This window comes from Heloderma suspectum, chromosome 12 (genome assembly GCF_057233095.1).
Source record: "Heloderma suspectum isolate Gila_16-S chromosome 12, 16-S_ref, whole genome shotgun sequence".
Taxonomy (NCBI): Eukaryota; Metazoa; Chordata; class Lepidosauria; order Squamata; family Helodermatidae; genus Heloderma; species Heloderma suspectum.
Window position 1 is genome coordinate 2,460,172 of NC_139469.1, and position 25,339 is coordinate 2,485,510.

Below are 25,339 nucleotides of genomic sequence, written 5' to 3' on the forward strand. Positions count from 1 at the left end.
TGTTAGGCTTGGTTACAAGCAGTTACGGAAGACGCAGCCTTCGCCAACCTGGCGCTCACCAGATGTGTGGGACTGCAAGTCCCATCACCCGCTGACACCCACCCCCGCCGCCGCCAGTGGTCGGGGACAAGAGAGGTGGCACCAGACAGCATGTGTAAGCCCACCCCGTGCAAATGCCTGTATCCCCAGGGGCAAAGGTATTCTGCAGAGGGGGCCCCAGCGTGCCTTCGCGCGGGCATCACCGAGGGGCGCGGACCACGCGCTCAGGCATGACTGGGGATTAGTCTTGCTTACAGTCCGTCAAGAGAAAAAGAACGGGAGATCAAACCTTTCTCCTCTTAAACAAGCGGAGAAGTGGTGGGCTAAACCGTTCTTGGAACAAACATCCGGAATAAAACACGAGACGGAGGAATAAAATGCCCCCTTTCCTAAAGGCACATCCCAACGGCGAGGCGTCCCATCTGGAAGACAGCTCACTTCGCCGAAGGAGCCGCAAAATGAACTCTGAATGCCCCTCCGCGCCCCCAGCCATGGGTATGTGTGGACCCTAAAAATCTGGGGGGAGATACTTGAGGGGCTGGCTGAGGCGTGCGACGGGCGTGTTTTAGCCCTCAAGCCTCGCTCCCTCTCGCTGTCTGCAGCGGGGAGGCACTTTGGAGAAATCTCTCTCCCCTCTCCTCCTTCCACACCCAGTTTGGCTTCTGACATCACCGCCGCTCCAGGAGGAGGCAGCCGGAGCGAGACCTTCAAAACAAGCTGCGCTTTCGGCTCTGGCCAGCCCCGGCAGCCTGACTGCAGTCCCAGGGGCTAGCACCAGCGGCCGGTGAGTAGCCACCGCTCCAGAGGGAGGGGTGGGGAGCGGGGGGGTGGAGGGGAGGAGAGGCGTAAAAAACCCGTTCCTCTCATAAATAAATACATGTGGGCGCCAGATGTGAGGGGGGGAGGGGGAGGGGGAGGGGGGATGCAGGAAAAGGAAATTGGATCTTTGTGAGAAGGTGCTTCGCTAACAAAGGAAGGGAGAGAAGGGGGGGGGGGTTGCAATTTGGGACAGTTTCAATCCAGACCAAACTTCCCCTTCCGAAAATTCCCTAAAACGATGATGATGGTGATAAATTAAAAGGCCAGATCTGCCTTCTGGCTGCAGCTGTGTTGGGCGGGCGGGCGGGGGGGGGGCCTCCCCCGGTCCTCCCCCGGTCCTCCCCGTCCCTTCTGCAGTCCTCTTCGCACCGCGTTATCCGGGAGGAGGCGAAGGGAACAAGCCGGAGCGAAAATCCCGTCCCCGCTTCAAGGCAGCGCCCGCCGGCCCGCCGAAGGCGCAGCCGGCCAGGCGAGGGCTTCGGGGGGGGGGGGGGAGCGGCTGGCGCCCTCGGGACGCGTCGCTCCCAGCCGCTCGCAGGAGGGCCGGGCGGGGGCTCTTGGGAAGCCCTTCCCTGGCGCGGAGCGACTCGGGGGCGGGGCGGGCGGCCTCCTGCCGCGGGGGGGGGCGCGGCTCCCCCCGCTGGGGCGAGCTGGGACGGCCGCTCCCCGCTGCCGACGCGCCGGGCCTGGCCGCTCGCCCCCTTTCCTCGCCCGGTCGGCTCGGAGGCGGCCTGGCGAGCACTCGCCCGGGGCCAGCCCGCGTGTCACCCGGGGCCCGGGGCCGGCTGCGCGGTGCGCCGGCCGGGCATCGCGCCCTGTGGCGGGGCCGCCGCCCGGCGCGCGGGACGCCCGCGGACCGCCCGGCGCGCAGCCCGGCGCGCAGCCCCTCGGGCGCCCCGCCGCGGCACGCAGGGCGGGGCCGGCCGTCCGTGGGGCGCGCCGAGGGCTCGGCGGGCGGCGGGGGCGGCGGGCGCCGCCCTCCCGCGGGGCCTGGCGGGGCCCTGCGGCGGGGGGCGGCTTTGGCCCGCCCGCGCGGGGCCTGCCTGGGCTTGGTTCGGCGCTGTGCGTGTTCCGGCGTGTGCGCGCTGCCGGCCGTGCAGCCTTCGCCGCCCGAAGAACGTTGGTTATTGGGTGGTTTCGACGTCCGGCGAAGAAATGGCAGAAAATAAAAGCACGTTCCTGCCACCCCCAGCTAAAAGGGCCCGGCAGCAGGTGATGGCAAAAGCCCTCGTTCTGCAGAAGAGCCTCTGCGGCGCTGCCGGTCTGTGTGAGCCCCGCCGGAGGAGACGGGCGGCGGGCCTGGCCTGGGCGAGGCGACCTGCCGCGCTCCTGAACCATCCCCGGGGGATGGGACAATGTCATTTAATTATCATCACATTTATATCCTCTTGCAAGGAACCCGAAGTGGCTGACGCGGTCCTCCTCCCCACTTTATCCTCGCAAAAACCCTGTGAGGTAGGTCAAGCTGAGAGTCAGCGACCGGCCCAAGGCCACCCAGTGAGCTTCCATGGCTGAGTGGGGAGCCGAACCCAGATCTCCCGAGTCCCAGTCCAGCACTCTAACCACTACTCGAATCCCAGTCCAGCACTAACCACTACTCCACATTGTCTCTCAAACAAAATTAGGTGAACAAAATCAATAGAATCCTGACCAGCGACTTAGGACTGACCCCAAGATATGTTGCCACCGCATTTGAGCCTTGAGGTCCTCTGGTGAGGCCCTCCTGTTGGTCCCACTTCTGGGGTCCGCTTCATAGCCATTCGGAGCAGGGCTTTTAGCGTAGTGGTGCCCCGCTATGTGGAATCATCCTCCCACGAGCCTGGACATTGCCAACGCTTTTTATTTTTAGGTGGATATTGAAGACCTCTCTGTTCATGCAACCTTCTCTGGGCAATGTAGCCTTCTATCCTACGTAAAGATGATGCATTCTACATATTGGTCTTTATTTTTATGTTTCTTTGCATTGTGAACTCTGTCTTGAAAGCAGTGTATAAATACCTGCAAATGAATGAATAAATAAATGTGTGATCCAAAAGGTGTGCCCAAGATCCATATTATTATAGCATATTATGTCTTCTATGGCAGCTTTCCCCTTCTGGGGGATTCTGGGAGTTGCATTTCAACACATCTGGAAGGCACCAGGTTGAGGAAGGGTGCTCTGTGGGGTTACTTTCAGGATTGTGCAGAATGTAAGGCATACCGCCTGTATGTTTTACATTCCACCTGTAGGAAAAAATGATTGTGACCAGCCTCCCAGATTTTGCATGCTGCAGTCAACAGGGTTTGTTCCCCCAGTTGCAGCCGCCCACTGGGGATTTGCATGTGTGGAACAAGTTTTGTGAAACAATAATCCAAACTGTGTCCTCAGATGCCTGTTACCCACTGTGAGACCGGGGGTCGACTGGGGTGGGCTGGCAACCTAGCTAATAATAAGCCCATTCTGTACAGTAACTCTTTTTTTTTTAAGGACATTGTTTTTTGTGTGTGATGCTTACCATTGCTAAAACTGGTTCTGCAGGTCCAAATCCACAACACACACACACACACCAATAAATAAACAGTGAACATCCATTTCAAGATGGTTGGTATGAATCAACCTGCGAATGGGTCTCCATGCCTATTTAGGCATTTGAGTTGTGTACCTGTGGGCTGGGAGGAATTTTAAAAGAAATACATTTCAAGAGTGATGAGCTCAATTCACAATTCATTTAAGTTTTTTTTTAAAAAAAATCTGTTGAATAAATAAAGAGGCAGCGAGACAGAATCTAGAATGCGTAAATGTCAATTAGAATGAAAATGATGTAATTCATTATATTTCTGCACAGACTCGCTGAGCAATGTGTACGTTTGTTATTGTGCTCTCAACACCCCCCCCCAAAAAAAAAACGCTTGGTATTTTAGCCTGGAGGCAAACAGTCACAGATTAACGTACGTTCAGGGATACCTGGTACAGTTTAGCAGCAGTGATACAGGGTTGCACTCAGCTATAAGGATTTAAAAGTCCCCCAGCCCCCACCCTTTGCCTCAATTGTCTTTTGGACTGTGTCAAGGATTGCTGGAAATCCTTGCTCTTTAATGCTAAGCAGAAAGGCTACAATTGCTCAGTGGCAAAGGGAAAGGCCCTCTGTTCATGCTCAGAGGTACTTTTGTTTATTCTAGACAATGCTGTCTTTTTTTCCTTAAAGAAAGGGGTGTGGCCAAGGAGGGGAGGAGCCGGTGCTAAATGGGCATGGCTTACGGGGGGAGGAGAGGTGAGAGCAACAGGCCCCACATCAAAAGCCACTATAAGCATCTCTGGGTGTGGGTGTGGTGGTGGGTGTGGAGGGGAGATCAAAACAGACATCAGAAATTGAGGACAGCCAGCATCCAGATGGCACAGGTGGGACTCTTCCCACCTCTCTTGGCTGACCCAAAGGACCTACATTCCAGGTGGCTGGTTTTGGTACCTGCAAACATTTGTTCTGTGCAGCTTCAGGCGATTCAGTTCCGATGGGGCATAGAGCATCTGTCAGCGAGGCTGTACGCCTCGGCCGTCATGAAGTTCCGCCCAAGAGTCCCCAGATGTTTGATGCTTTCCCCCTGGCATTAAGACTCCTGTCTCACCCACACCTCAGACTTGCCTATCTGGCAGAAAGTGCAGCATGCCCTTCTGGACAGAACCTGGCACGCTGTTGGAGCAGACTAAACGTCGAGTGGTGCGATCACTGTCACAGCCTAATTTTTGAAATTAGGGGCTTGGTGGGCTGTTCATGGGGCCGGGTAGGGCAACCTGCAGCCCACAGGCAGCAAAGTGCCCCCAGACACCTTTCTGGACACCCACCAAGGGGCCTCTCACTTAAAAAAAGGTAACATGTTTTCTTACAGGCAGCTGGGGTTGCCCTGAAATAGGTTTCTGTTGGTGCTGAAAACTGTGGGTTGGAAGTAGTTGTTTAGTGTCTTGGGGCTCAGACCCCACCTCTGCCTTGCACTCAGTCTTTTGGACAGGTGAATTGTCCTTTGCCACACCACCCGTGGCAGCCATTTTGTGCTGGCGCCCTGGACATTTTTTTTTTCAAATTGCCAAATGTGCCCATCGCTCCAAAAGGGTGCCTAACCCTGACCTAGTATTTTGCATAGGCACTGGATAAACTGGATTCAAATTTTGATTCAGCCACAGATTTGCCAGCTGGCATTGGGCAAAGGTCACTTTCTTTGTGCCCCAAATTTCCCACCTCTAAAGTGGGAGAGAGGGAATCTTGCAGCCAGTGGAGGCTGGTGGCTCTGATGCTGTAGAGTTCTACCTGATTCTGCCTGAAACCCAGAGCGGATTCACTGCCCCTCTGGCTACCTCCCTCATAGGACAGCTGTCTCCAGCCTAGCAGCCTCCCGATCTGCAGGGCTACAACCCTTGGCATCTGCCAGGTTATGGGAGGCTGTCATAGGGCTTCTGCAAGAGGCGGGGGTTGTGAGGTGCTTTATGCCATGGAAATGGCCAATTGCAGCGATGCCTGGATAGCTGAGCGTCTGGATACTGGCTATCCCGTGCTGTGCCAGACAAGCCCTGCGCTCAGCTCCCATTCATGCCGACACAGGCTGGTTTTGTGATATGACCGCTTTGGGCTGGGCTAGGTATGGGTGCAGAAGCGGTGTCCTGGGACTGGCTCCATGTGCTATGACATGTGCCTGGGCAGAGGAGAGAGGAGAGGCTCGCGCGCATGCTTTCACACCTCGGGGTGTGTGTCAGTGGGGGGGTGTGCATGTCTCTCTCATCTCCTGTACGAGGGCATTTGTGCTTCTGGTGCTGGGAAAACATGCTTTCCACCCTGTTTCTTATGCACAGCCCAAGACTGCATTCCACTGTTAAGTGGCAGATCTGGGCTGGTGGATGCTCGCTGCCATTTGTGGTGACTGCACTCGGTGCATTAAATGCACACAGGCCTGTATAGCAGAAACAGAAGGCCCACAAAGGAGCTGTAGCTCCGCGGCAGAGCACTGGGGGTCGGACTCGATGGCCTTGCAGGCCCTGTCCAACCCTGCTGTTCTACTCTTCTATGAGTCATATGCTTTGCATACAACGGGCCCCAGGCTCAACCCCCAACACTTCCACAGAGGGCTGGGAAGACCCCTTCAGCAGCCCTGGAGAGCTGCTGCCAGATACCTTAAAGATAGGGCCTTTTCTGTGGTGGCCCCCACTCTGTGGAACTCCCTCCCTAGGGAACTCCGCCATGCCCCCTCTTTAATGAGCTTCCGTCGTGCATTAAAAACGAGGTTGTTCAGGAGGCATTTGGGGTGGGTTAGGGTATTTTCGAAAATGCTTTTACTGTAGAATTTTATTGTTTTGAACTGTTTTATTGTATGTTGTACATCGCCCAGAGTGGCTGGGTGACCAGCCAGATGGGTGATTAATACATTTAATAATAATAATAATAATAATAATAATAATAATAATAATAATAATACTGTGTTAGATGGACCAAAGGCCTGACCCAGTATCAGCTTCTTGTGTTCCTAACACAGGGCTCTGCCCCAAGGGTCTTGCCTTGGCAAGCTCTGGTGTCAAGGAAGCCCTGATCCCTTTGCCTGCCCCTGGATCCCTGAACCCGTCATTTCACAGCCGTTGGTCCCTGTGCAAATGAAGGGCCAAAGTAGCCTTCCCAAGCCTGCTGCTCTCCAGGGGTGTTGGACTGCAATGTCCGTCATCCCCAGCCAGTGTGGCAACCAGGCCTGGGCAAGTTTTGCTCAGGCTCTGCCTGTGCTTGGCATGTCTTCTGCTGCGCCTGGCTGAGCCCAGAGTTGAACGCTGAACAAGGGAGAGAGGACGCCGCGCAAAGCATCGCTGGCAGCCCCTTGCTTCTCCCAAGGATGGTCCGCTCCGTGAGCCTTGTTGAGAGGAGGCGCATGTCGCAGCGTCCCAAACTGGGCCAGTGTCAAGGGGACGCACGACTGGGCACTGACAAGGGCCCACGCCCCAGCAGGGGCCCACCGACGAGAGCCCCTTGGACCTGCCCCTCCCCTCCCTGCTTGCCTCCTGCTTGTTCCCCTGCCTCTTGCTCTGGCCCAGGCCACAGTGGTGGCGAGGAGGAGGCGCGCGGATGCTCCCCGGCTCACCGCCTGTCCAGCACACCAGTGGCCGCCGCGATGAGAGGGAGGAGGAGGGGGAGCCAGAGCCGCTGGCGACGCTGGCGGTGAGGTCGGCTCAGTGGGGGAGGGGCCCATGGAGGGGGCCTGGCCAGGGCCCCCTGAAACCTGAAGCCAGCCCTGCTCCTGAACACGGGAGACGCCTCGGAGTGCCCGAGGCGTGAATGAGGGAGACCTGTGCCTGGGAAGTGGTTGCAGGAACAGCTCCCGCAAAGCCTGGCTTGCGCTTTCAGGAGGCGGTGCTGGCTGCTCTCCCCTCGTGCTCCTCAGGGATCTGGCCAAGCCAATAGGTTATGTTCTGGTTGTACTTTTATATTGTCATTTTAATCTTTTATATTTGGTTTTATAGTTTTATATTTCCAAATATATTTTTATATTTTATTTGTTTTATATTGTTCTATGTTGTACTTTGTGGTTTTAATTCTTGTGAACCATCCAGAGAGCTTTGACTGTTGGGGGTAGAGAACTGTAATAATTAAGAAATAAAAAAAACACTAGGTAGCGCTGTGGTATAGTGGAATTGCACCAATACACCACGGTCTCATGCTGCCATTCACAAAAGTACCAAACTTTCCTCATTAGGACCCCCCCCCCCCCGCACTATAATGGTTGGAAAGAACTGGAGAGGACCTGGAGGTTGACAACATCATGTAAAGGACCCGCAAACCACTCCGCGTGAGCAATCATGAGTGCACAATGAAAGCCTCATGTATAAACATTCTATATGTTGGAAGTGTGGTGGGTTTCTCTTTCTGGTGGCTATGGACTTCGAGGGACAAGCTTCTCAAGGCACTTGCAAGTACAGCCAGTGGCCTCTTTCGGAAACATCCCAGGGAGAGGATGCTTCTTCCTCTGACCACAGGTGAAGTTCCTTCCTTCCTTCCCTCCCAGCACAGTGTGGGGAGGAAAAAGGAAAACTGCAGCTGAGTTCGGAAAGGAGCTTTGGGGTTTCCCTTTCCATATGCTCATCCAGGAAGCTGCATGGGCTCTGAACAAATTGCCTAGTGTTCAGGGCCATAACAGGCTACGGTCAAAGAGTTTGCCCCGCTCCAGCCCCAAATGGTGCAGGGATGACTTCCAGGGTGTGCAGGGTTAGAGCAGCAGGGCAGTGTGTGCACACACACATGTGCCCTGATCCTGGTCAACCAACTGGAGTCAGGTGCACAGTGGTGTAGTGGAGCCAGGAGTCGCAGGGACGCAGCACCAGCGCTTTTTCATGAGCGGGGTGCTGCAGTCACCTGCCAACCCCTCAGACTTCCCTGTTCTCTCGGAGCTCAGCTGCAATCCTCACAGTAACTGGGGGACAAGGAATTTCCCCCACCCACAATACGTTGTTCCTGGTTGTCGTGCAAAGTCATCTGAGGCTTCTTGGTGGGCAAATTAAGACCCAATTGCTTGACAAAAGACCTGCTCGTGGGGGAAATGGAAATGGCTGCAACTGGTTTCTTGATATGGATCAACCCAATGGTCTGCAGTCTTGGGCTCTCTTTGGAGGCCTGGCTGTGGGGACCCTTGCGACGAGCACCTGCACTTCAAAACTTACCACCGCACCACTGCAGGTGCAAAATCGTGGCTCAGGGCAGACCTATGTGGAAAAATAAAATAAGTTCCATCCCTGCATGTAAAAAAGTAGCAGACCAAGTGGAAGGTGTTCTGGCCCAGCTGTCGGCTTGCTCTGCTGCTGTTCTAGGTGCAGCGAGCTTTTCACAGAAGGAGCCTTCCAGGGGAGTCGGTTCTTTTTCAGTAAACATTTGCTTTGTTGCATTTTGGATGCTTCCTCTTCCGTATGGTGGAATTCCAACTAATGTTTTCAAGGAACCTCAGCCATAACTCCCAGAATTCCCCACAGAGCTAATGACCATGCTGGTGGGGGATGATGTGAGTTGTAGTCCAACACATGACTTAGTCCTTCTGTTTTGTTTTTAAGGGCACAATCCTAGGCATGTTTAGAAAAAAAGAGTCTGGCAACTCCCAGCATTCCCCAGCCCACCATGCTAGCTGAGGAACGCTGAGAGTTGTGGAACTTTTTTCTGTCTAAACATGCATAGGATTGCGCCCTCAATACATTGTTGTGTTTTTAGATCTTTACACTGCTGCTTTTACTCTGGTTTTTATTTTGGTTTCATTCTGTTTTAAATTTTAAAGGTTTTATAATATGATTCATCATGAATTATTATTATTATTATTGATACGAGGTTGGGGAAGACTTCTCCAGAAGGTAGGATCCAAGCCAGCAGGTTCAAATTACACAAAAGGGGATTCTGATTAAACATTCGGTAGTGGAGGCTGGTGTCTCTGATGTTGGTGGGGCGGTAAATCTGCTCTGGGTTTCAATCAGAACTCTAAAGGTGCTCTCTAAGGTGCAGAGAACCTTGGAGAGCACTTTTAGAGTTTTGACTGGTTCTGACTGAAACCTGGAGCAGATTTACTGCCCCACTGACATCGGAGACACCAGCTCGCACTGATATTAGGAACAACTTCCTGTTCAACACCTTCCTGTTCGTCAAATGGTGGTGGATTCTCCTTTGTTAGAACTTTTTAAGCAGAGGTTGGATGGGCACCTATTGGGGATGCCATAGTAGTGGATTTTGTACATTGGCAGGGTATTGGACTAGATGATCTTTGAAGTCACCTTCAGCTCTGAAATACTGTGGCATCAGAATCTAATATGGTGCTGGTGATATATGTATGTTGTGGGATGTGGGGAGGCCACATGGTAAGAACATAAGAAGAGCCCTGCTGGATCAGACCAAGGGTCCATCCAGTCCAGCATTCTGTTCACACAGTGGCCAACCAGCTGCCCATGGGAAACCCATAAGCAGAACATGAGTGCAACATCACCCATGTTCCCCAGCAAGTGCTGTACATATGCATACTGCCCCTGATACTGGAGGTAGCATAGAGCCATCAGGACTAGTAGCCGTTGATAGCCTTTTCCTCCAGGAATTTGTCCAACCCCTTTTTAAAGCCATCCAAATTGGTGGCCATCACTACGCCTGGTGTCAGCGAATTCCATAGTTTGACTCTGCGCTGTGTAAAGAAGTCTTTCCTTTGATCTGTCCTGAATCTCCCACCAACCAGCTCCATAGGATGACCCCTTTGGGTTCTTATTATGAGAGAGGGAGAAAAAAGTCCCCCTGTCCACTTTCTCCACACCATGCATAATTTTGTGCACCTCTATCATGTCTTCCCCCCCTTCACTCACCTTTTTTCCAAGCTAAACAATCCCAGCTGTTGCAGCCTTCCTTCGGAGGGGAGATGCTCCAGCCCCTTGATCACTTTTCAGGTTTCTTAAATTGTGCCTTGTGTGGAGGAAGCGGAGAGAGAGCCTTTCTCCCTCTCTTGTAATAACAGAACGGGGGGTTTCCCAGTTACATTGAGAGAGAGCAAATTTAGGACGGACAGAAGTCCTGTTTTACGCAACATGTAGCTGACACAACGCACTGCCATTGGCCATTCTGGCTGCGAATGGTGGGAGTTGCAGTCCAACACATCCGGGTGGCATCAGGTTAGGGAAGTCTGCAGTCATCCAACTGTACATGTTTGCTTGTAAGTGTCAAGAGGCAACAACTACGGGCAGATGAGGAAGGGACCTTTGTACCTGTTTACTTTTTCCCAAACAGAGCTGGACATCCACATGGAGCACTTAGGAAAAACAACCCCACCCCCTCTCCATCACTAGTTGTTTGTGTGCACCCCCCCATCCAAGTGCTGAAATCTGATTGGACACTGAAATGATAGTGCACTTTGCTGCTTGAGTATCGACTCTTTCCCAAGCCTGGATTGGCGCCTGAGTGGTATCCGCCCTCCTTGCACAAACCCTGGCTTTGGGTTCCTCCTGCTTCGACTAAGGCTCAGACTGAACTGCTTGGAATTATTGTTCTTTGAATAGTTTCAAAACAGGCCTGTCAAAAGTGTTTAGACATATTTTCACGATTCCTTCCAATCCACATTCCTTTTCCCTTTTTGTGTTTGCCTTGTTTTGATCGGTCAGTTGTAAGCTGTACGCTTTCCAAGGGCATTTGGTTGGCCAACCATTGGAAACAGGATGCTAGGCTGGACTGATCTCTGGCCTGATTCAAGAAGGCAATTCTTTGGTGAAGAAGACTGGGCTGGTCCAAATGCCAGCATAAATGCCGGTTTCGTATGGGGGCAGGGAATGTATTGGGATACACCAGGCAAGAGGAGGTAGAGCAAGGACAGAGAGTGGGTCATGCACTTGCAGGAATACTGTTGCTGGGATTGAGAGGGGTCTGCTACTACCCTGCACTAGAATTCTCGAACCAAATGCAGAGGAGCAGGGCTATGATGGGCTGTTAGTTTACGGCCGCAAGCTCTCAAAATCAAATATGCTGGTACCAGGATGGAGACCGTGAGTGGTGTCTTTGAGGTCAGGGGGTACAGCCTTAGGTTTGGGATAGGCCAGTGTTAGCAGTGACGGCCTCCGTTTTAGTTTCTCACCAGCTGCAGCCCAGGATCTGTATAATGGAGACCATGCGGTTTGCTTAGGGAGGTCTGTCACTGGGAAATCTGGTTGGTTTTTTTGGCTCGATGGAGTTCTGTGGCATGTACGACTTGTTTTGCATCTGCAAGCTGATCTGTAGGTTGTTCCCTAATTCCAGGAATTTTTTTGTGCATTTTTTTTGGAGGGTTCTGCAATTTGCACACATTTCTGAACAATATGTGCGAATTATGGCCGAATTTGCTCAAATTGCAAACATCCTTAAGTTTGCTACTTTACTGGGCCAGTGAAAGGGTGCCTCATATAATCCTTTTCGGAAGCTCATTTCGGAAGACTGTGTTATAACTGTGACTCCATTGGATGCCCTTTTGGTGTGGCCACACACAAGCTGCTTACTGTGGAAATGGGGACCATTTGGCTCACAACACGCGTTTCCTTCCATTCTTCTGGGATGCTTCTAAGCAGAGAGGGGAGGGGCAAGCAGATCAGATGCCTTTGCAGTGTCTTTGCAGAATCCAGCTCATAACTGGCTCATCACATCCTTGTGAGAGCCTTGAGGCTCATCACCCCAAAGCACTAGGAAGCAATGTTTAGTGGACAAGCCAGGCTTATGTCCTAAGACATCCCATGAAGCTGATTGGTTGGAGATTCAGGACAGAAAAAAGGAAGGACTTCTTCACACAGCGGAGAGTTAATCTACAGAACTCACTACCACAGGATGTAGTGACGGCCACTTTAAATGAGGGTTGGACAAATTCCTGGAGGAGAAGGCTATCAGTGGCTACTAGTCCTGATGGCTATGTGCTACCTCTAGTACCAGAGGCAGTGAGCGTATGCACACCAGTTGCTGGGGAAAATAGGTGGGAGGGTGCTGTTGCACTCCTGCCCTGCTTGCAGGTTTCCTGTGGGCAGCTAGTTGACCACTGTGTGAACCGAATGCTGGGTGAGATGGACCCTTGTTCTGATCCAGCAGGGCTCTTCTTACATTCTTAGTAGCTTTACTTTGGTGGGGTGCCATTTTTGGCATTTCATCAAGGGGATGAAGGTCATGTGTGCTGCATGAGGTGTGTCTCACAGGCAGGACTGTGCATTCTCTGCGCCATTCAATGTTGTAATGCAATACAACTCCCAGGACTCCATTGGTCACGCTGGTTGGGAATGATGGAGTTGCAATCCAACACATCTGGAGGGCGCCAGGTTGGGGAAGTCTGGTCTAAACCAACCCAGCACCAAACAGAAGCAGTTTAAGAGCTGCAGTGCAGGCTTCGTAACCATGCAAACAGGCGAAACAGCGTCTTGCACTGGGCTCCATGCCATACGAGGCTCTTCCATGCATGAAGCTGTCCCATTTCAGGCACCCTTCCTTGTGCCTGGATCCAGCTGCAGCTGAGACCCCCTCCCCTCCCTCCTGCTACCAGGTGCCACTGCTGAGGATGTCAGAGGCCGCCGCTGCCCTTCCACCGAAGATCCAACTCCAGGTCTTGCTGATCTTTACAGCTCAGAGTCGAATGCCTCCTTTTGTTATTTCCTCCCCCGTCCCAATCCCCTTTCCTTTTGTGTTGTGTCTTTTAGGTTGTGAGCCTGCAGACAGGGACTGTCCTCTTTCTTATCTTATCTTCTGGGAGCCTTTTTGGTTGAAGGGTGAGATAAAAATGCTACAAGCCGAAGACTCTCATTTGATGAGGAGCAGTGCTTTGTCTGAGAAAGCCCTTTCCTGTCCCTCTGATTCAAGGTCCTTTTAACTGGAGGTGCCGGGGATTGAACATGGGACCAGTTTGCTCTGCGGCTGAGGCCTGGCCCCATCAGCATAAGCTGCCTTATACCAAGCCAGACTATGGATCCATTTAGCTCAGTATTGTCTGACTGGCAGCAGCTCTTAGGAACGCAGGAACATCGGAAGCTGCCTTATCCTGAGTCAGGCCCTTGGTCCATCTAGCCCAGTATTGTCGACACGGACTGGCAGCAGCTCTCCAGGGTTTCAGGCAGGATTCTTTCCTCGCCCTACCTGGAGAAGCCGGGGATCGAACCTGGGATATCTTGCATACATGAGCATCTTGCATACATAGAGCATGTGCTCTATCACACTGAGCTATGGCCCCTCCCAAGGTCTCATGCAGAGAGAGAGGGCGGGTTCACATGTGTGTCTGATCCACCCTGGAGGATAAGCCACCGTGGGCTGGTTGCTCGCTTGCCATCCCATGTTACTCCTGACAGACAGTCAGGTGCACAGCGGCCTGGCCTCTTTCCCCCTCAGTCCTCCAGCCCGCTCACTGCATGTCTCCCAGCGTTCTTTGCACGGCAACCCATCTTGTCTCCGCACCCTGGCCTCCTCCCCACTCCAATCACTACCTCTTTTTGGAACACTTACTTAATTCACCACTTTTTTCAAAAAACAAAAATGTGGTTCTTTGGGAGTACATGAATGGGGATGTATCCCACCCCAACCATCTTTTGCAAGTGCGCAAGAGCACAGAACAACCAGTCCACATTGTGTAGTCTCACCTGTCAAGAGTGAGTGAGTGAGGGTGTGACAGAGAGACCCCTTGAGTGAGTGACTGAGTGAGTGAGGGTGTGACAGAGAGACCCCTTGAGTGAGTGAGTGAGGGTGTGACAGAGAGACCCCTTGAGTGAGTGACTGAGTGAGTGAGGGTGTGACAGAGAGACCCCTTGAGTGAGTGACTGAGTGAGTGAGGGTGTGACAGAGAGACCCCTTGAGTGAGTGACTGAGTGAGTGGGGGTGTGACAGAGAGACCCCTTGAGTGAGTGACTGAGTGAGTGAGGGTGTGACAGAGGGACCCCTTGAGTTAGTGAGTGAGTGAGTGGGGGTGTGACAGAGAGACCCCTTGAGTGAGTGACTGAGTGAGTGAGGGTGTGACAGAGAGACCCCTTGAGTGAGTGACTGAGTGAGTGAGGGTGTGACAGAGAGACCCCTTGCCCCCAGCTCAACCATCTGCTTATTTATTTATTTATTTATAATATTTATATCCCGCTCCACATCAAAGATTTCAGAGCAGTGAACAACAAGATAAAAGCATAAAACACCGTATTGTAACAATTAAGGGCACAATCCTATGCATGTTTAGACAGAGAAAAAGCCTGCAGCTCCCAGCATTCCCCAGCCAGCAAGGCTGGCTGGGGAATGCTGGGAGTTGCAGGCCTTTTCTCTGTCTAAACATGCATAGGATTGTGCCCTAAAACATTTTAAAAGAAACAAATTCTGAACTTCATAAACTGGAGCTGGCCACTCAAGGAAGGCCTCTCGAAATAGCAGTTTCTACAGGAGGTGCTGAAAGCAACACAGCATTTCTGTTCTAGCTGGAAATGCTGAGGTTGAGCATGGGATCCTCAGCCCCTTGTCTGTGCTATAAATGCATGCAGCTGCCTCATACATCGTCGTCTTTGGATGTAGATATTTTCAGACCGTAAAGGAAATGAAAGAGCCGCCACATGTCTAGAACCGATGTAAAATCCTATCGGTTCGGTTTCAGTTCACTGGGACATTCCGGGAGGGAGAGGACTGCTCTCGGATCTCAAATGCCCCTTCAAAAATAAGATGGCAAAGAGAGGGAGGGAACAAGAACAGAAAACAAACAGTTGCACTGAGCTCTTGGGACAGAATAAGCTGCAAGATGGAATGAAGGAAGAAAGAACAAACCAACGAAAGAAAGAACGAACCAACGAAAGAAAGAACGAACCAACGAAAGAAAGAACGAACCAACGAAAGAAAGAATGAACCTATGAAAGAAAGAACATTCAATTTAAGCGGGTCTTGTTTCTCTGGTTCAGGGATGGGGAATGTGTGGGCTTCCAGATGTTATTGGACTGCAACTCCCACCATCCTTCACCACTGCCTACACTGGTTAGGCTGGTGGGAGTTGCAGTCCAGTGACATCTGGAAGCCCACACATTCCCCAATCTTGAATTGTTGCAAAGCAAAAGGTAGATATGACAAAAGAGGCGAAAGCCACAGTTCAGCTGAAGCAGAGATTACGGCCCACCCGTCTGCACAGATGGCCCCAATCGTGAGTCAAGGGGTGGCGCCTGCCCCAGGTGGTAGGTGTGGGGCATCGTTTAAGGGCGGTGGGGTGGGTGGCAGTTGGATCTGATCCATGGGGACAACCTACTGGGAAGTTTCTCCTGCATGGGCACCATTGGAAGGAATGGGACTGGGAGCCAGGCAAGGTTTGAAGGAGGGCGTTGAAGGGGCTCTCCCACTGGAAGGTTGGCATGTAGGTATCAGCTGGGGGTGTCTCCCATGTGGGAACTTTGGAAGACAGGGATTGCAAAAGGCTCATGATAAATGCAAAATGGCTTATGCAGAGTGCAGGTATGTTGTAAGGGTGATGGTTCTTGTAGTGCTGGTGATAGTTCTTGTTCCAGCTTTATTCATATGGACCAGCTTTCCCCAACCTTATGCCCTCCAGATGTGTTGCACTAGAGCTCCCAGCATCCCCAGCCAGGGAGCTGTAGTCCAAAACATCTGGAGAGTGGAAGTTTGGAGAAGGTTGATATGGAGTATAAAGGTATGATGATCTGGATGCAAGACATGAGCCGCTGGCTTGATATTGGTAATGTTTGCTGATTCCTTAAGAAAAGTCAGAGACAATTTAGTGATTTCTGGATGCAAATCTGTAGGATGATGGTGTGAGAGAACAGATGAGCTAACAGATATTTCATGACAACTTCCCCCAACCCAGTGCTTTCCAGTGCTGAACAACTGCTATCATCCCCAGCCAGCAGGCCATTGGTAATGCTGGCTGGGAATGCTGGGAGCTGCAGTGCAATGCATTTAGAGGGTGCCAGGTGGAGGAGGGGGGGCTGTTTTATGATATATATTTCTCTTAGGACTGCAACACTGAATCCATTAATCAATTCAGGAACTTTTAACTGACTTCAAAGGATGCCACCAATTAACTTTGGAGAAACTTCCTGACTGTTAGAGCAATACAACAATGGAACCAATGACCTGGGGAGGTGGTGGGCTCTCCCACACTGGAGGCGTTCAAGATGAGGCTGGACAGCCACCTGTCAGGGATGCTCTGACCTGGATTCCTGCACTGAGCAGGGGGTTGGACTCGATGGCCTTGTAGGCCCCTTCCAGCCCCACCATTCTATGATTCTATGAACTGGACAGCAAATTATTTTTAAAAAGTCATTATTTTTCATACAAGCACTTATAAAAACTGTAGCTGGGCAGGCACTACCTTAAAAGAGGCCCTCTCTCCCGTGAGAGATGGCGCTTATAACACAGACATCTATTATTTTAAAATAAGAAAAATATGATCCTTGCTTCAGAAATATTATTTTTATCCATATGCAAATGTATTCAATAGAGTAATTATTTGAGTAAAACTCATATGATTGATTGAAATTACTTTAATTGCAGCCCTAAATTCATTCATATTCTCTCTCTCGGATTAAATCCAGATACTAGAAGTACATTGTTTATGGAAAACTAATTCGTATTGCTTCCTCCTCCACACACTTTTCTAGCTTTGTGGAAGTGATCACATATACAAGAGCCCTGTTGGATCAGCCCCAAAGTTCAGTTAGGACAGCATCTCTGGGAAGCCTATAGGATGGGTGTGAAGGTAACAGCCCTGCCTGGCTACCTGTCCTCAGAATTTGGTACTCAGAGGTAGATGGCCTTTATGGATGGACACTCCATCTAGCTGTTATGGCTGATAGACTGATCCTCCATGATAGAGTGCTACCCTTTTTTGTTTTGTATTCAGCAATTTGAGTTGAACAAAACCAGATGTTTAAGCAAGAATTAGTTCTTTCTGACTACTTTGCAAATTACTTTTAAAAAGCACCCCCCCCCCACACACTCACAATCGGACTCAATCTGCTCCTCAAAACAAAGGTTGGCTGCTTGTCTGGAAGTGCCAGTTTTATTTTAAATGCAAAGGCACACAGTCTGGGTTGGGTTACATGGTCAAATGCCACAGGGTTAGCTTTGCAAGTTGCAACAGATGTTTCCCTGCCTTGCCAAAAGATACGGAACATTGAATCTGAAGCGGATTGTTGAAGCAAAAAAAGAAAAGAAAAAGAAGCCTAAGGGAAGATTAGTTGACAAAGGGCATGCACTAAATTTTATGCAACCTAAAGAACAATTTTAACAATGCTTAAAGTGGTTGTGCATGCCCTGTGAGACTTCTGCCTGTTTTTCTTCAAACAAGAAACTCCTATTTACCAACCTGTGTGATGTGCTGTTTTGCAGATATGTATGAAACTACAGAATGTATTTTGAATGCTTTTAAGTTTCTAGTCCTTATAATTGCATTTTTTTAAAAAAAAAATTACCACAAAAAACAACAGAAAACGGATTTCTTTCCAGCCTGCCAAGATTACAATGTAAATTCAGTCAATCTCATATCTTGATGGATTTGCTCAGTCCATCAAGATGTCTGTTGCTGTAAATTCTAAAGACTTAACCAGCCATTCTTTTAACTAAAAGAGGCACTGGATTTTTTTCCGGTGAGGAGCCCACATAGTCTTGCAGCCAACCACAAATTTGTCATGATAGGTTTTAAAAGAATATGGAATGTTATCAAAAATCAAATGTAGTTCGTGGTTGCGAATCTATGCTTGAAAAATCCCCCCTCCCCACTCCTTCAGGGGGCATAAGCCATATTTATGAGCCAGAAAAGTAGGCTACGATAGGTTCTTCACTTAGCCAGTGTGACTGCTTCCAGACAAGGCTTTTATGGCACCATCAACCTGAGTCATAGAATTTTACTGGGGGAGGAGGGAGACGTGGTTGTCTTCCACCCATAACCCTTCTGTGTTTTCCCATCACTTCAGTCTTTTTTTCTTACCATGGAAAATCTGTTAAGAAAAGATGGAATAGCTGCACAAAGCCTTCTGATTGATAATAATTGGTAATTAATAATAATGGGTTGATGAAAAACTATATATCCCAGCAATCAATGTGGCTTATTGGTGCTACTGCTGGTTATTTCCTGTGAAGGTTTCAACATCTGAATGCATCTGGGGAAGGCAAGCTTAATTTAGAAAAACAGTATCTATAAGAAATATTAGAACAGTATCATGGAAAAATAACAAGAATTGGGGCAGCTTTGGGCAAAATTAAGACTTGGCTTGCAGAAGCTGTCATTGTAATGGCATCTTTAGCATCCCTTTGCAAAACTCTAAATTCCCTTTCCACTTTGTGTTTGAATAGTGTTGTCTTCCCCTAAAGCAACCCTTCCCACGCAAGAATGCTGATTCTCCTGGCATTTATCATTGTCTTCCACATCACCTCAGCCACGCTTTTGTTCATCTCTACGATTGACAGTGTAAGTTTCCCACCAGCAACAGTTTTTGATTTGCTATGTGTGTGCGCGTGGATCTGGTACTGAAAGTTTAAAAGAAGGTCCTCAAAATGGATATTGCTCTTTGAGCCTGACCAAACAACAGGGAAATTGCATTTCTCAGCCATAACCCTCTTCTCATCTGTAAAATGGGGATAAACATAGGGCAGCAAGATTGTTAATGGGGACTGGCCAATGTGATCATATTATGCCAGTATTTTCCCATCTGTATTGACTGATAATTTCCTGGCCTGATTCAAAGTGCTGGTACTAACATTCAAAGCCCTAAACAGCTTGGGGCGAGGTTAGTTGAAGGATCATTTCTTCCCATAAACCCAGACCCTAAGATCATCTTCAGTGGTCCTTCCCTGGGAGCCCTTGCCAAAGGAAGTGAGGTGGGTGGCTACTAAGAAGAGGGTCTTTTCTGTTGTGGCACCCTGGTTGTGGAATGAGCTCCCTAGAAAGGCTCGCCTGGTGCCTACATTGTACTATTTCCAGTGCCAGGTGAAGCCCTTCTTATTTCCCCAGGGATTTTAGTCTTTCAGTTTATGTTGTTTTAAATCTGTTACTGTGTTTTAAATCTTTGCATTGCTGCTAGGTTTTATGTTGGTTTTTATTTTTATTTTATACTGTAGGTTAAAACTTTTATACTGTATTTTACTGTGTTACAGTTTATAGTTTTAATTGTGAACCACCCAGAGAGCTTTGGCTATTGGGCAGTATAGAAACGTAATGAACAAACCAACAATATTGGCCTAAAGATAAGAACATTGGCAAAGGACCACTGCTAAGGTCTCCTTGGCCAGCTAGATGTCTCTGGGAAGCCCATAAGCAGGGCTCGAAGGCCATTGCTCTCTCCCGCAGTTGTTCCTCCCCAGTAGCTGGTACTCCCTGGCAGATTGCCTCTGAGCTTTCCTGATCAATGGCTGCTGACCAGATCATCCACCACACAATGTTTGTAATCCTTTAGAAGCAGCATTTCATGTATTTAGTTAGGGCACAATTCTATTGAGATAGATGCCGGCCTCTGAACTTGGAGGCTGACACCTACCCAGTGCAAGTTGGGCAGAGCGTGGAGAGGATCCTCTTCCCCGCACTCTGCCAGCCCTGCATTCTTGGCTAGACACATGATTTTGTGAGTCTAGCTGGGGCTGCGGAGAGGGGCCAGGAACCGGCCTGGAGTCCCCATAGGAAGCAATGTAAAGGGGCTTCTGTGGTCTCCTCCCCTCCCCCAGGAGCGTCCCCTTTTTGCCCTCTCCCCGCTCCGTTTTACGAGCATGGAGAGGCAGCCACCTCTCCAGTTCTCCCCATGCAGGCTGGGAGGGGAGAGGGCGGGGAGCGCGGTTTCCTGGCTCCGAGCCCGGAGTGCTGTCTACAGACTCGGAGGCAGTAAACTGAAAAGTCCTAAGGCCCTCTTGACAGTGTGTAGCGGCTGTAGGATTGCTCTCTTAACTAGTTTATACATTTGTGTGTCTTCAAGCTCCAAATAGGGGCCCCTTCCCAATTTAAAAGCTTTAAAGATGTTAAAAACCTTAAAAGCAATTTGAAAACTTTAGGAACATTCATAAGATGTGCTCTGCTGGATCAAACCAAAGTCCTTCTTATCCAGCACCCCCTTTTCCACAGGGCCCCTGGGTTACTCTCAACCCGAGTAGGAAGGCGATGGCATTTCCCTGTTGCTTATGCCCAGAGGCTGGCACTCAGCAGAGGCAGACTGCTGCTGTCTGCAGCCTTCATTCAGCTTCCACAGCTCTTCCGATAAGACGCATGCACTGTGAGTTTGTCTAACTCATTGCAGGTGAAATCTGGGCCTCCCAGGGTCCCAATCTGGGCCTCCGGGTTGCCAGATGGTCTTACCCCCTTCCCCCAAACCACTGAGCCTTTGGTGGTTTCACAGCATTTTGCACAGGTTTCCCCCCATTTTAAGAGGCTGAAATGCCTATTCTATGGCCTAGTTACTGGCAGGAAGAGGTTTAAGCTACAATGTGTTGGTATTTTTGGTGGTTCTGACTCCGCCCCTCTTACCTTTGGCCCCGCCCACCACCGGAATGCAGCCCCTGGAAGCTTCTCCAAAACTGAATTTGGCCCCTGGGCCGAAAGAGGTTCTGCCCCCCTGCTCTAACTCCCAGTCCCAGCAGCCACCGTTGGGGCTCCAGAGCATGTGCAGGTTTTCTCCAGGCCATTTCTCCCTACTTGGAGAATATCCTTTTCTGGAACAGTCCTTCTGGAGGTTGTTAGAACCACTTTCATCGTACCAACAATGCAAAATAAGCAGAAACAGGACCAGCGTGACCCTTCCCACCGGATATAGGAACTGGATGTATGGCTAGCTTGACACTGGCAACCCCGGCTTCCTTACTTCCTGAGAAATTTCCCTTTAAAAAAATAAAGAGCATTCCCTTTCCTGCCTTTAACCCACCTACCCTTCACCTGCAACAGCCTGGCTTCTCCTCAGCCCAAGCCCATTCTGCAATGGAACATTCCCTTTTTATACACCTTATCTAGCCCCACCCTCGTTGGCCATGCCCAAGTCGTACCCACCTGATGCTTCTGCAGGTCAGCTGACCCTCTGGCTGCCCCACAGAGATAGGCCAAGGCCAGAATTACCCTCTCCACTCCTGGTTTCTGTTTGACTGCTGCCACATGTGACCAAGGCATGAGCCAGCAGCGTGATGCAGCTGCTAAAAAAGCTAATGCAATCTTGGGGCATTTACTGAACATAGTGTCCAGATTGCAAGAAGTAACAACTCCACTCTATTCTGTATTAGTCAGGCTGCATTTGGACTTCTGTGTCCATTTCTGAGTGTCATATTTTAAGAAGGGCATTAAGCAGCTGGAGCGTGTCCAGAGGAGGGCGATTACGATAGGGAGGGGTCTGGAAACCAAGTCCAGTGAGCAATGGTTGAAAGAGGTGGGCAGGTTTCACCCGAAAAAGATTAAGGGGAGACATAATTGGTTTTAATTTTTGTGAACCGCCAGAGCTCTTCGGCTATTGGACGGTATAGAAATGAAATGAAGAAATAAATACATAAATGATAGCAGTCTTCAACTATCTGAATGTCTGTCATGCAAAAGAGGGAGCAGGCTTGCTCTCCGTTGCTCCACCGGGCAGGACTAGAACAAATGGATGGAAACTGTAGAGAAGTTGATTTTGGTTCAACGTTATGGGCAACTCCCGGACGGCACGGGCTGTCTGACAGCGGAGCGGGCGGCAGGTACTGGGCTTCCCTTCGCTGCAGGTATTTCAGCAGTGGCTGGGCAGCCACCTGTCCGGGATGCTGTGGCCTCAGCAGGTGATGGACTCTGATACATTAGAGTGGATGGGCCATAGACACGAATGCTTAAAACACCAGCTTAAAATGCACCTTTTGTTCAACAACAGCAACACCCTAATGCAAGACCCAAAGCAAAAAACAGCAGATGGGCAGCTAAAATACTTGATGGTGGCAGCGCTGTCTTCAGATTCTTTTGCTGGTTATGGTCAAACTGCCACTCTGTTTCTCTCCAGCCACTACCCAAGCAGGTGGTTTTTTTCTATAGCTAGGAGCCACCAGCCATCAATGCTCCTTTAAACAAGTGCCAGTTTCCATCAAAGAAGTATATTTGTTAGCTATTAGATGGAAAAACACCCCCCCTTCCCCCCCGCTGAGAAAAGCTGGTGTCTAGACTTGAGGATCATATCTTCCCCCCCCCTTCTGCATCCCCCTCTCCCGCATTGCACTTTTCCTCTCATCCTTTGGCAGGCCTGGTGGGTCGGAGATGGCTTCCACACAGATGTTTGGCACCGCTGCTTCAATGTCTCTAACTGTACAGCGCTCGACGAGACCTTCCCGGGTGAGTGACGAGCTGGACCTGCTGGGGGTTGGAGACAGCGGTGGCAGGAACGGAGTGTCTGAGGCCCAAATTGCTCATTACGTGCATCTGTCCCCTCCATCCCATGTCTCCCTACTGCTGCGTTGTTGAATAAAAGTGTGCCACATGCCATCATCACATTAGCATTTCCTTGCCCTCTTCTCTGCATCATTGGCGGCCGCTTGCGGGTGGCCAGGGACCTGGGAAACCATGCATGCCATCATGTCACGGCCTTACATTAAGGCTGTGACATGATGGCATTTATGGTTTCCCAGGTACGTGCAACTGGGGAGATATGGTGGCCCTGCTCTTAGCCTTAAACGGGCTGGCCCTACCATTTGGCAGGGTGAAGCAGTCGCCTCCGGCAGGAGATGCTGGGAGGTGGCAGCAAGGTGCTGGAGGAGAGAGCTGTGTGCCTCACGGCCTGCCCTATGCTCCCTACGCTAGCCTGCTGCCTTCAGGTTCGACGGAGGAGGTTGTTCCATCACCAGCACTGAAGAAACAGTCTAGTCAGCTGTTGTACATGAAATGGGAGAGGCTGCCACCTTGTTCTCCACCTTAGGCAACCTGTCTTGGGCTGGCCCCGGCCGTAACAGGGAATAGCTGCTGATAGAGCTATCCACTGGACATTTATCTGATCCAGCCTTCGCCAGCCTGGTACCCTACAAATGCTAGACAGCATAAACAGAAAGTTTATTGAGCTCTGGCTGGGCTCACACACGTGGCCTGTGAGACAGGTCCTGCTGCTCCTTGCCAGCTGTAGAACTCTGCCTGTTTCTCTTTCTGCTAACTCCCGTTCCATACCACAGAACTACTTTATCCATCTCCTTGTCTGCCAAGTTGATGCGAGTGGCCTTCTTAGCTCTGGGAGCACCACTTCAGCATCAGTGCCTCTTAAGGAAGCTCATGCAGCTCATAAGCGTGTCTCTGGGAAGCCTGGCTTCCTACATTCCCGTCTTATTACAAAGGAAGGCTCACGAGTTACGAGCTCTTTGGTTTTGAAAAAAGGCGAGTAAGGTGTGAGGGATGTTCCAAGCCCTTCATCTCTTTGATTGGCGTTTACCACACCTTTTCTTCAGCTGGGGTGGTTTTTTGGCGGTGGGATATGAGTAGGGGAGTTTTCATGGCCCCTCCTGCTCCATCTGTATTTTAAATCCCCCGCCCCGTTTTATAGGAATTTGATGGCAAGACGATTCTAACACCACTGTCTGCCTCCCCACCGCAGTCGATTTTATAGTTACCCTCCAATTTTGCATAAGATCCCTAAAGCATAACAGAAGGAAGGGAGGGGTCTGTTGCCGCCCAGTTCCAAGGAGTTCCTCTCTGCGGAAGATGCATTTTGGAGGAGGAAGCCGATTCTGGAGAGCTGGCAAGAAGCTGACAGCTTTTGTATTGTCACTCTGCATGAAAATTGGCAGGGGAAGTCGCTGGCAGGATGCAGGTGGGTCTTAAGAAGGAAAAACGGGTGGAAAATAAACTTCATTTAGGGAGGCACCCCCAAGATGGTGCAAGGAGGGAGCAGTTAAGGGCAAGCAGGACCAGCTTCATGCATGCAGTTTCACCGAGGGGTGATGTGCACAGGACCACGGCTTATCAAATGCCACTAATTCCATTGAAAAATGGGTTGTGTGTGAAGCACATCAGTTCACGCATGTCAGGGGTAGGCAGTGCGGTCCCCTCAGACACTTCTCTTGGCACCCGCCAATGTGCTCTCCCCCCCAAACTTAAAAAATTAACAGGTATTCTTACGGGCAGCTGGGGATGTTGTGAAATAGGTTTCTGTTGGTGCTGGAAAGGCGTTGCGTAGTGTGTTGGGGCTCAGATGCCACCTGTGCCTTGTTCTCAAGTCTTTGGGGTAGGTTACTTGTCCTTTGCCATGCCTCCCATGGCAGCCATTTTGTGGTGGTGCCCAGGACAGTTTCTCAAATTGCCAGATGGGCCCTCAGCCCAAAAAGGTTAGCTGCCCATGACATATGCAGGCCACCCAATGTATAGTTATCGAGAATCAACTGATATGTGAACTGGTCCTAAATCCATTTAATTTTTAAAATTTCCAACAGACTTCTCAGCTTTCCAGGCAATTCAGGCTGCGATGATCTTGTCCACCATTCTGTGCTGTGTGGCCTTCTTTGTCTTCATCCTCCAACTTTTCCGCCTAAAGCAAGGGGAGAGATTCGTTCTAACATCCATCATCCAGCTCTTGTCCTGTGAGTATATCCCCATTAAGGATTTGCAACCCCCTCTAATCCCAAAAGCAGTTTTTACAATAGGGGAGCAGAACCGCAGCCCTGGGGTGCAAATCCGGTCCTTCAGGGTCCCCTAGATGGCCACCCCCCGCGCCTTAGCCACTTGGCAGTTTCCCTGCTTTTGTGCAGTTTTCCCCATTTTAAAAGGCTGACATGCCTCTCCTAAGGCTTAGTTACTGGTACAACTTTTAAGCTACCATAAGCTGGTATTGTTGACCCTGTCCCTTTTGCCTTTGGTCCCACCCCCCAATGGAATGCAGCCTCCGAGAGCTTATCCAAAATGGAATCCAGCCCTTGGGCTGAAAGAGGTTCAATGCTCCTGTTTTACGATGAGCTTCAGGGCCGCATGGAACTAAATCCAAACCAGGATGTATCTGATACTGCTCAATGTTATTTTGGAAAACCCGGAATAAATCATCTTTCCCCTCCTCTTCATTGGGGGGGGGGGGGATGACGACTCAGGGCTGTAGCTTATTTTTTGCTCAGGT

General features: G+C 50.4%; 1 protein-coding gene across 1 annotated transcript in view; it reads left to right on the forward strand.

The window, feature by feature from the left end:
- Positions 1–724: 724 nt before the first annotated feature.
- The window catches only part of EMP2 (epithelial membrane protein 2), a 29,379-nt gene continuing 4,764 nt past the window's right edge, over positions 725–25,339 (forward strand). Inside the window, exons 1-4 of the mRNA XM_084818115.1 lie at positions 725–823; positions 18,624–18,738; positions 22,497–22,587; positions 24,666–24,812. Of these exons, the coding sequence (XP_084674241.1) occupies positions 18,661–18,738; positions 22,497–22,587; positions 24,666–24,812 (316 nt within the window). The 5' untranslated portion in view covers positions 725–823; positions 18,624–18,660. The remainder of the gene's footprint in view (positions 824–18,623; positions 18,739–22,496; positions 22,588–24,665; positions 24,813–25,339) is intronic.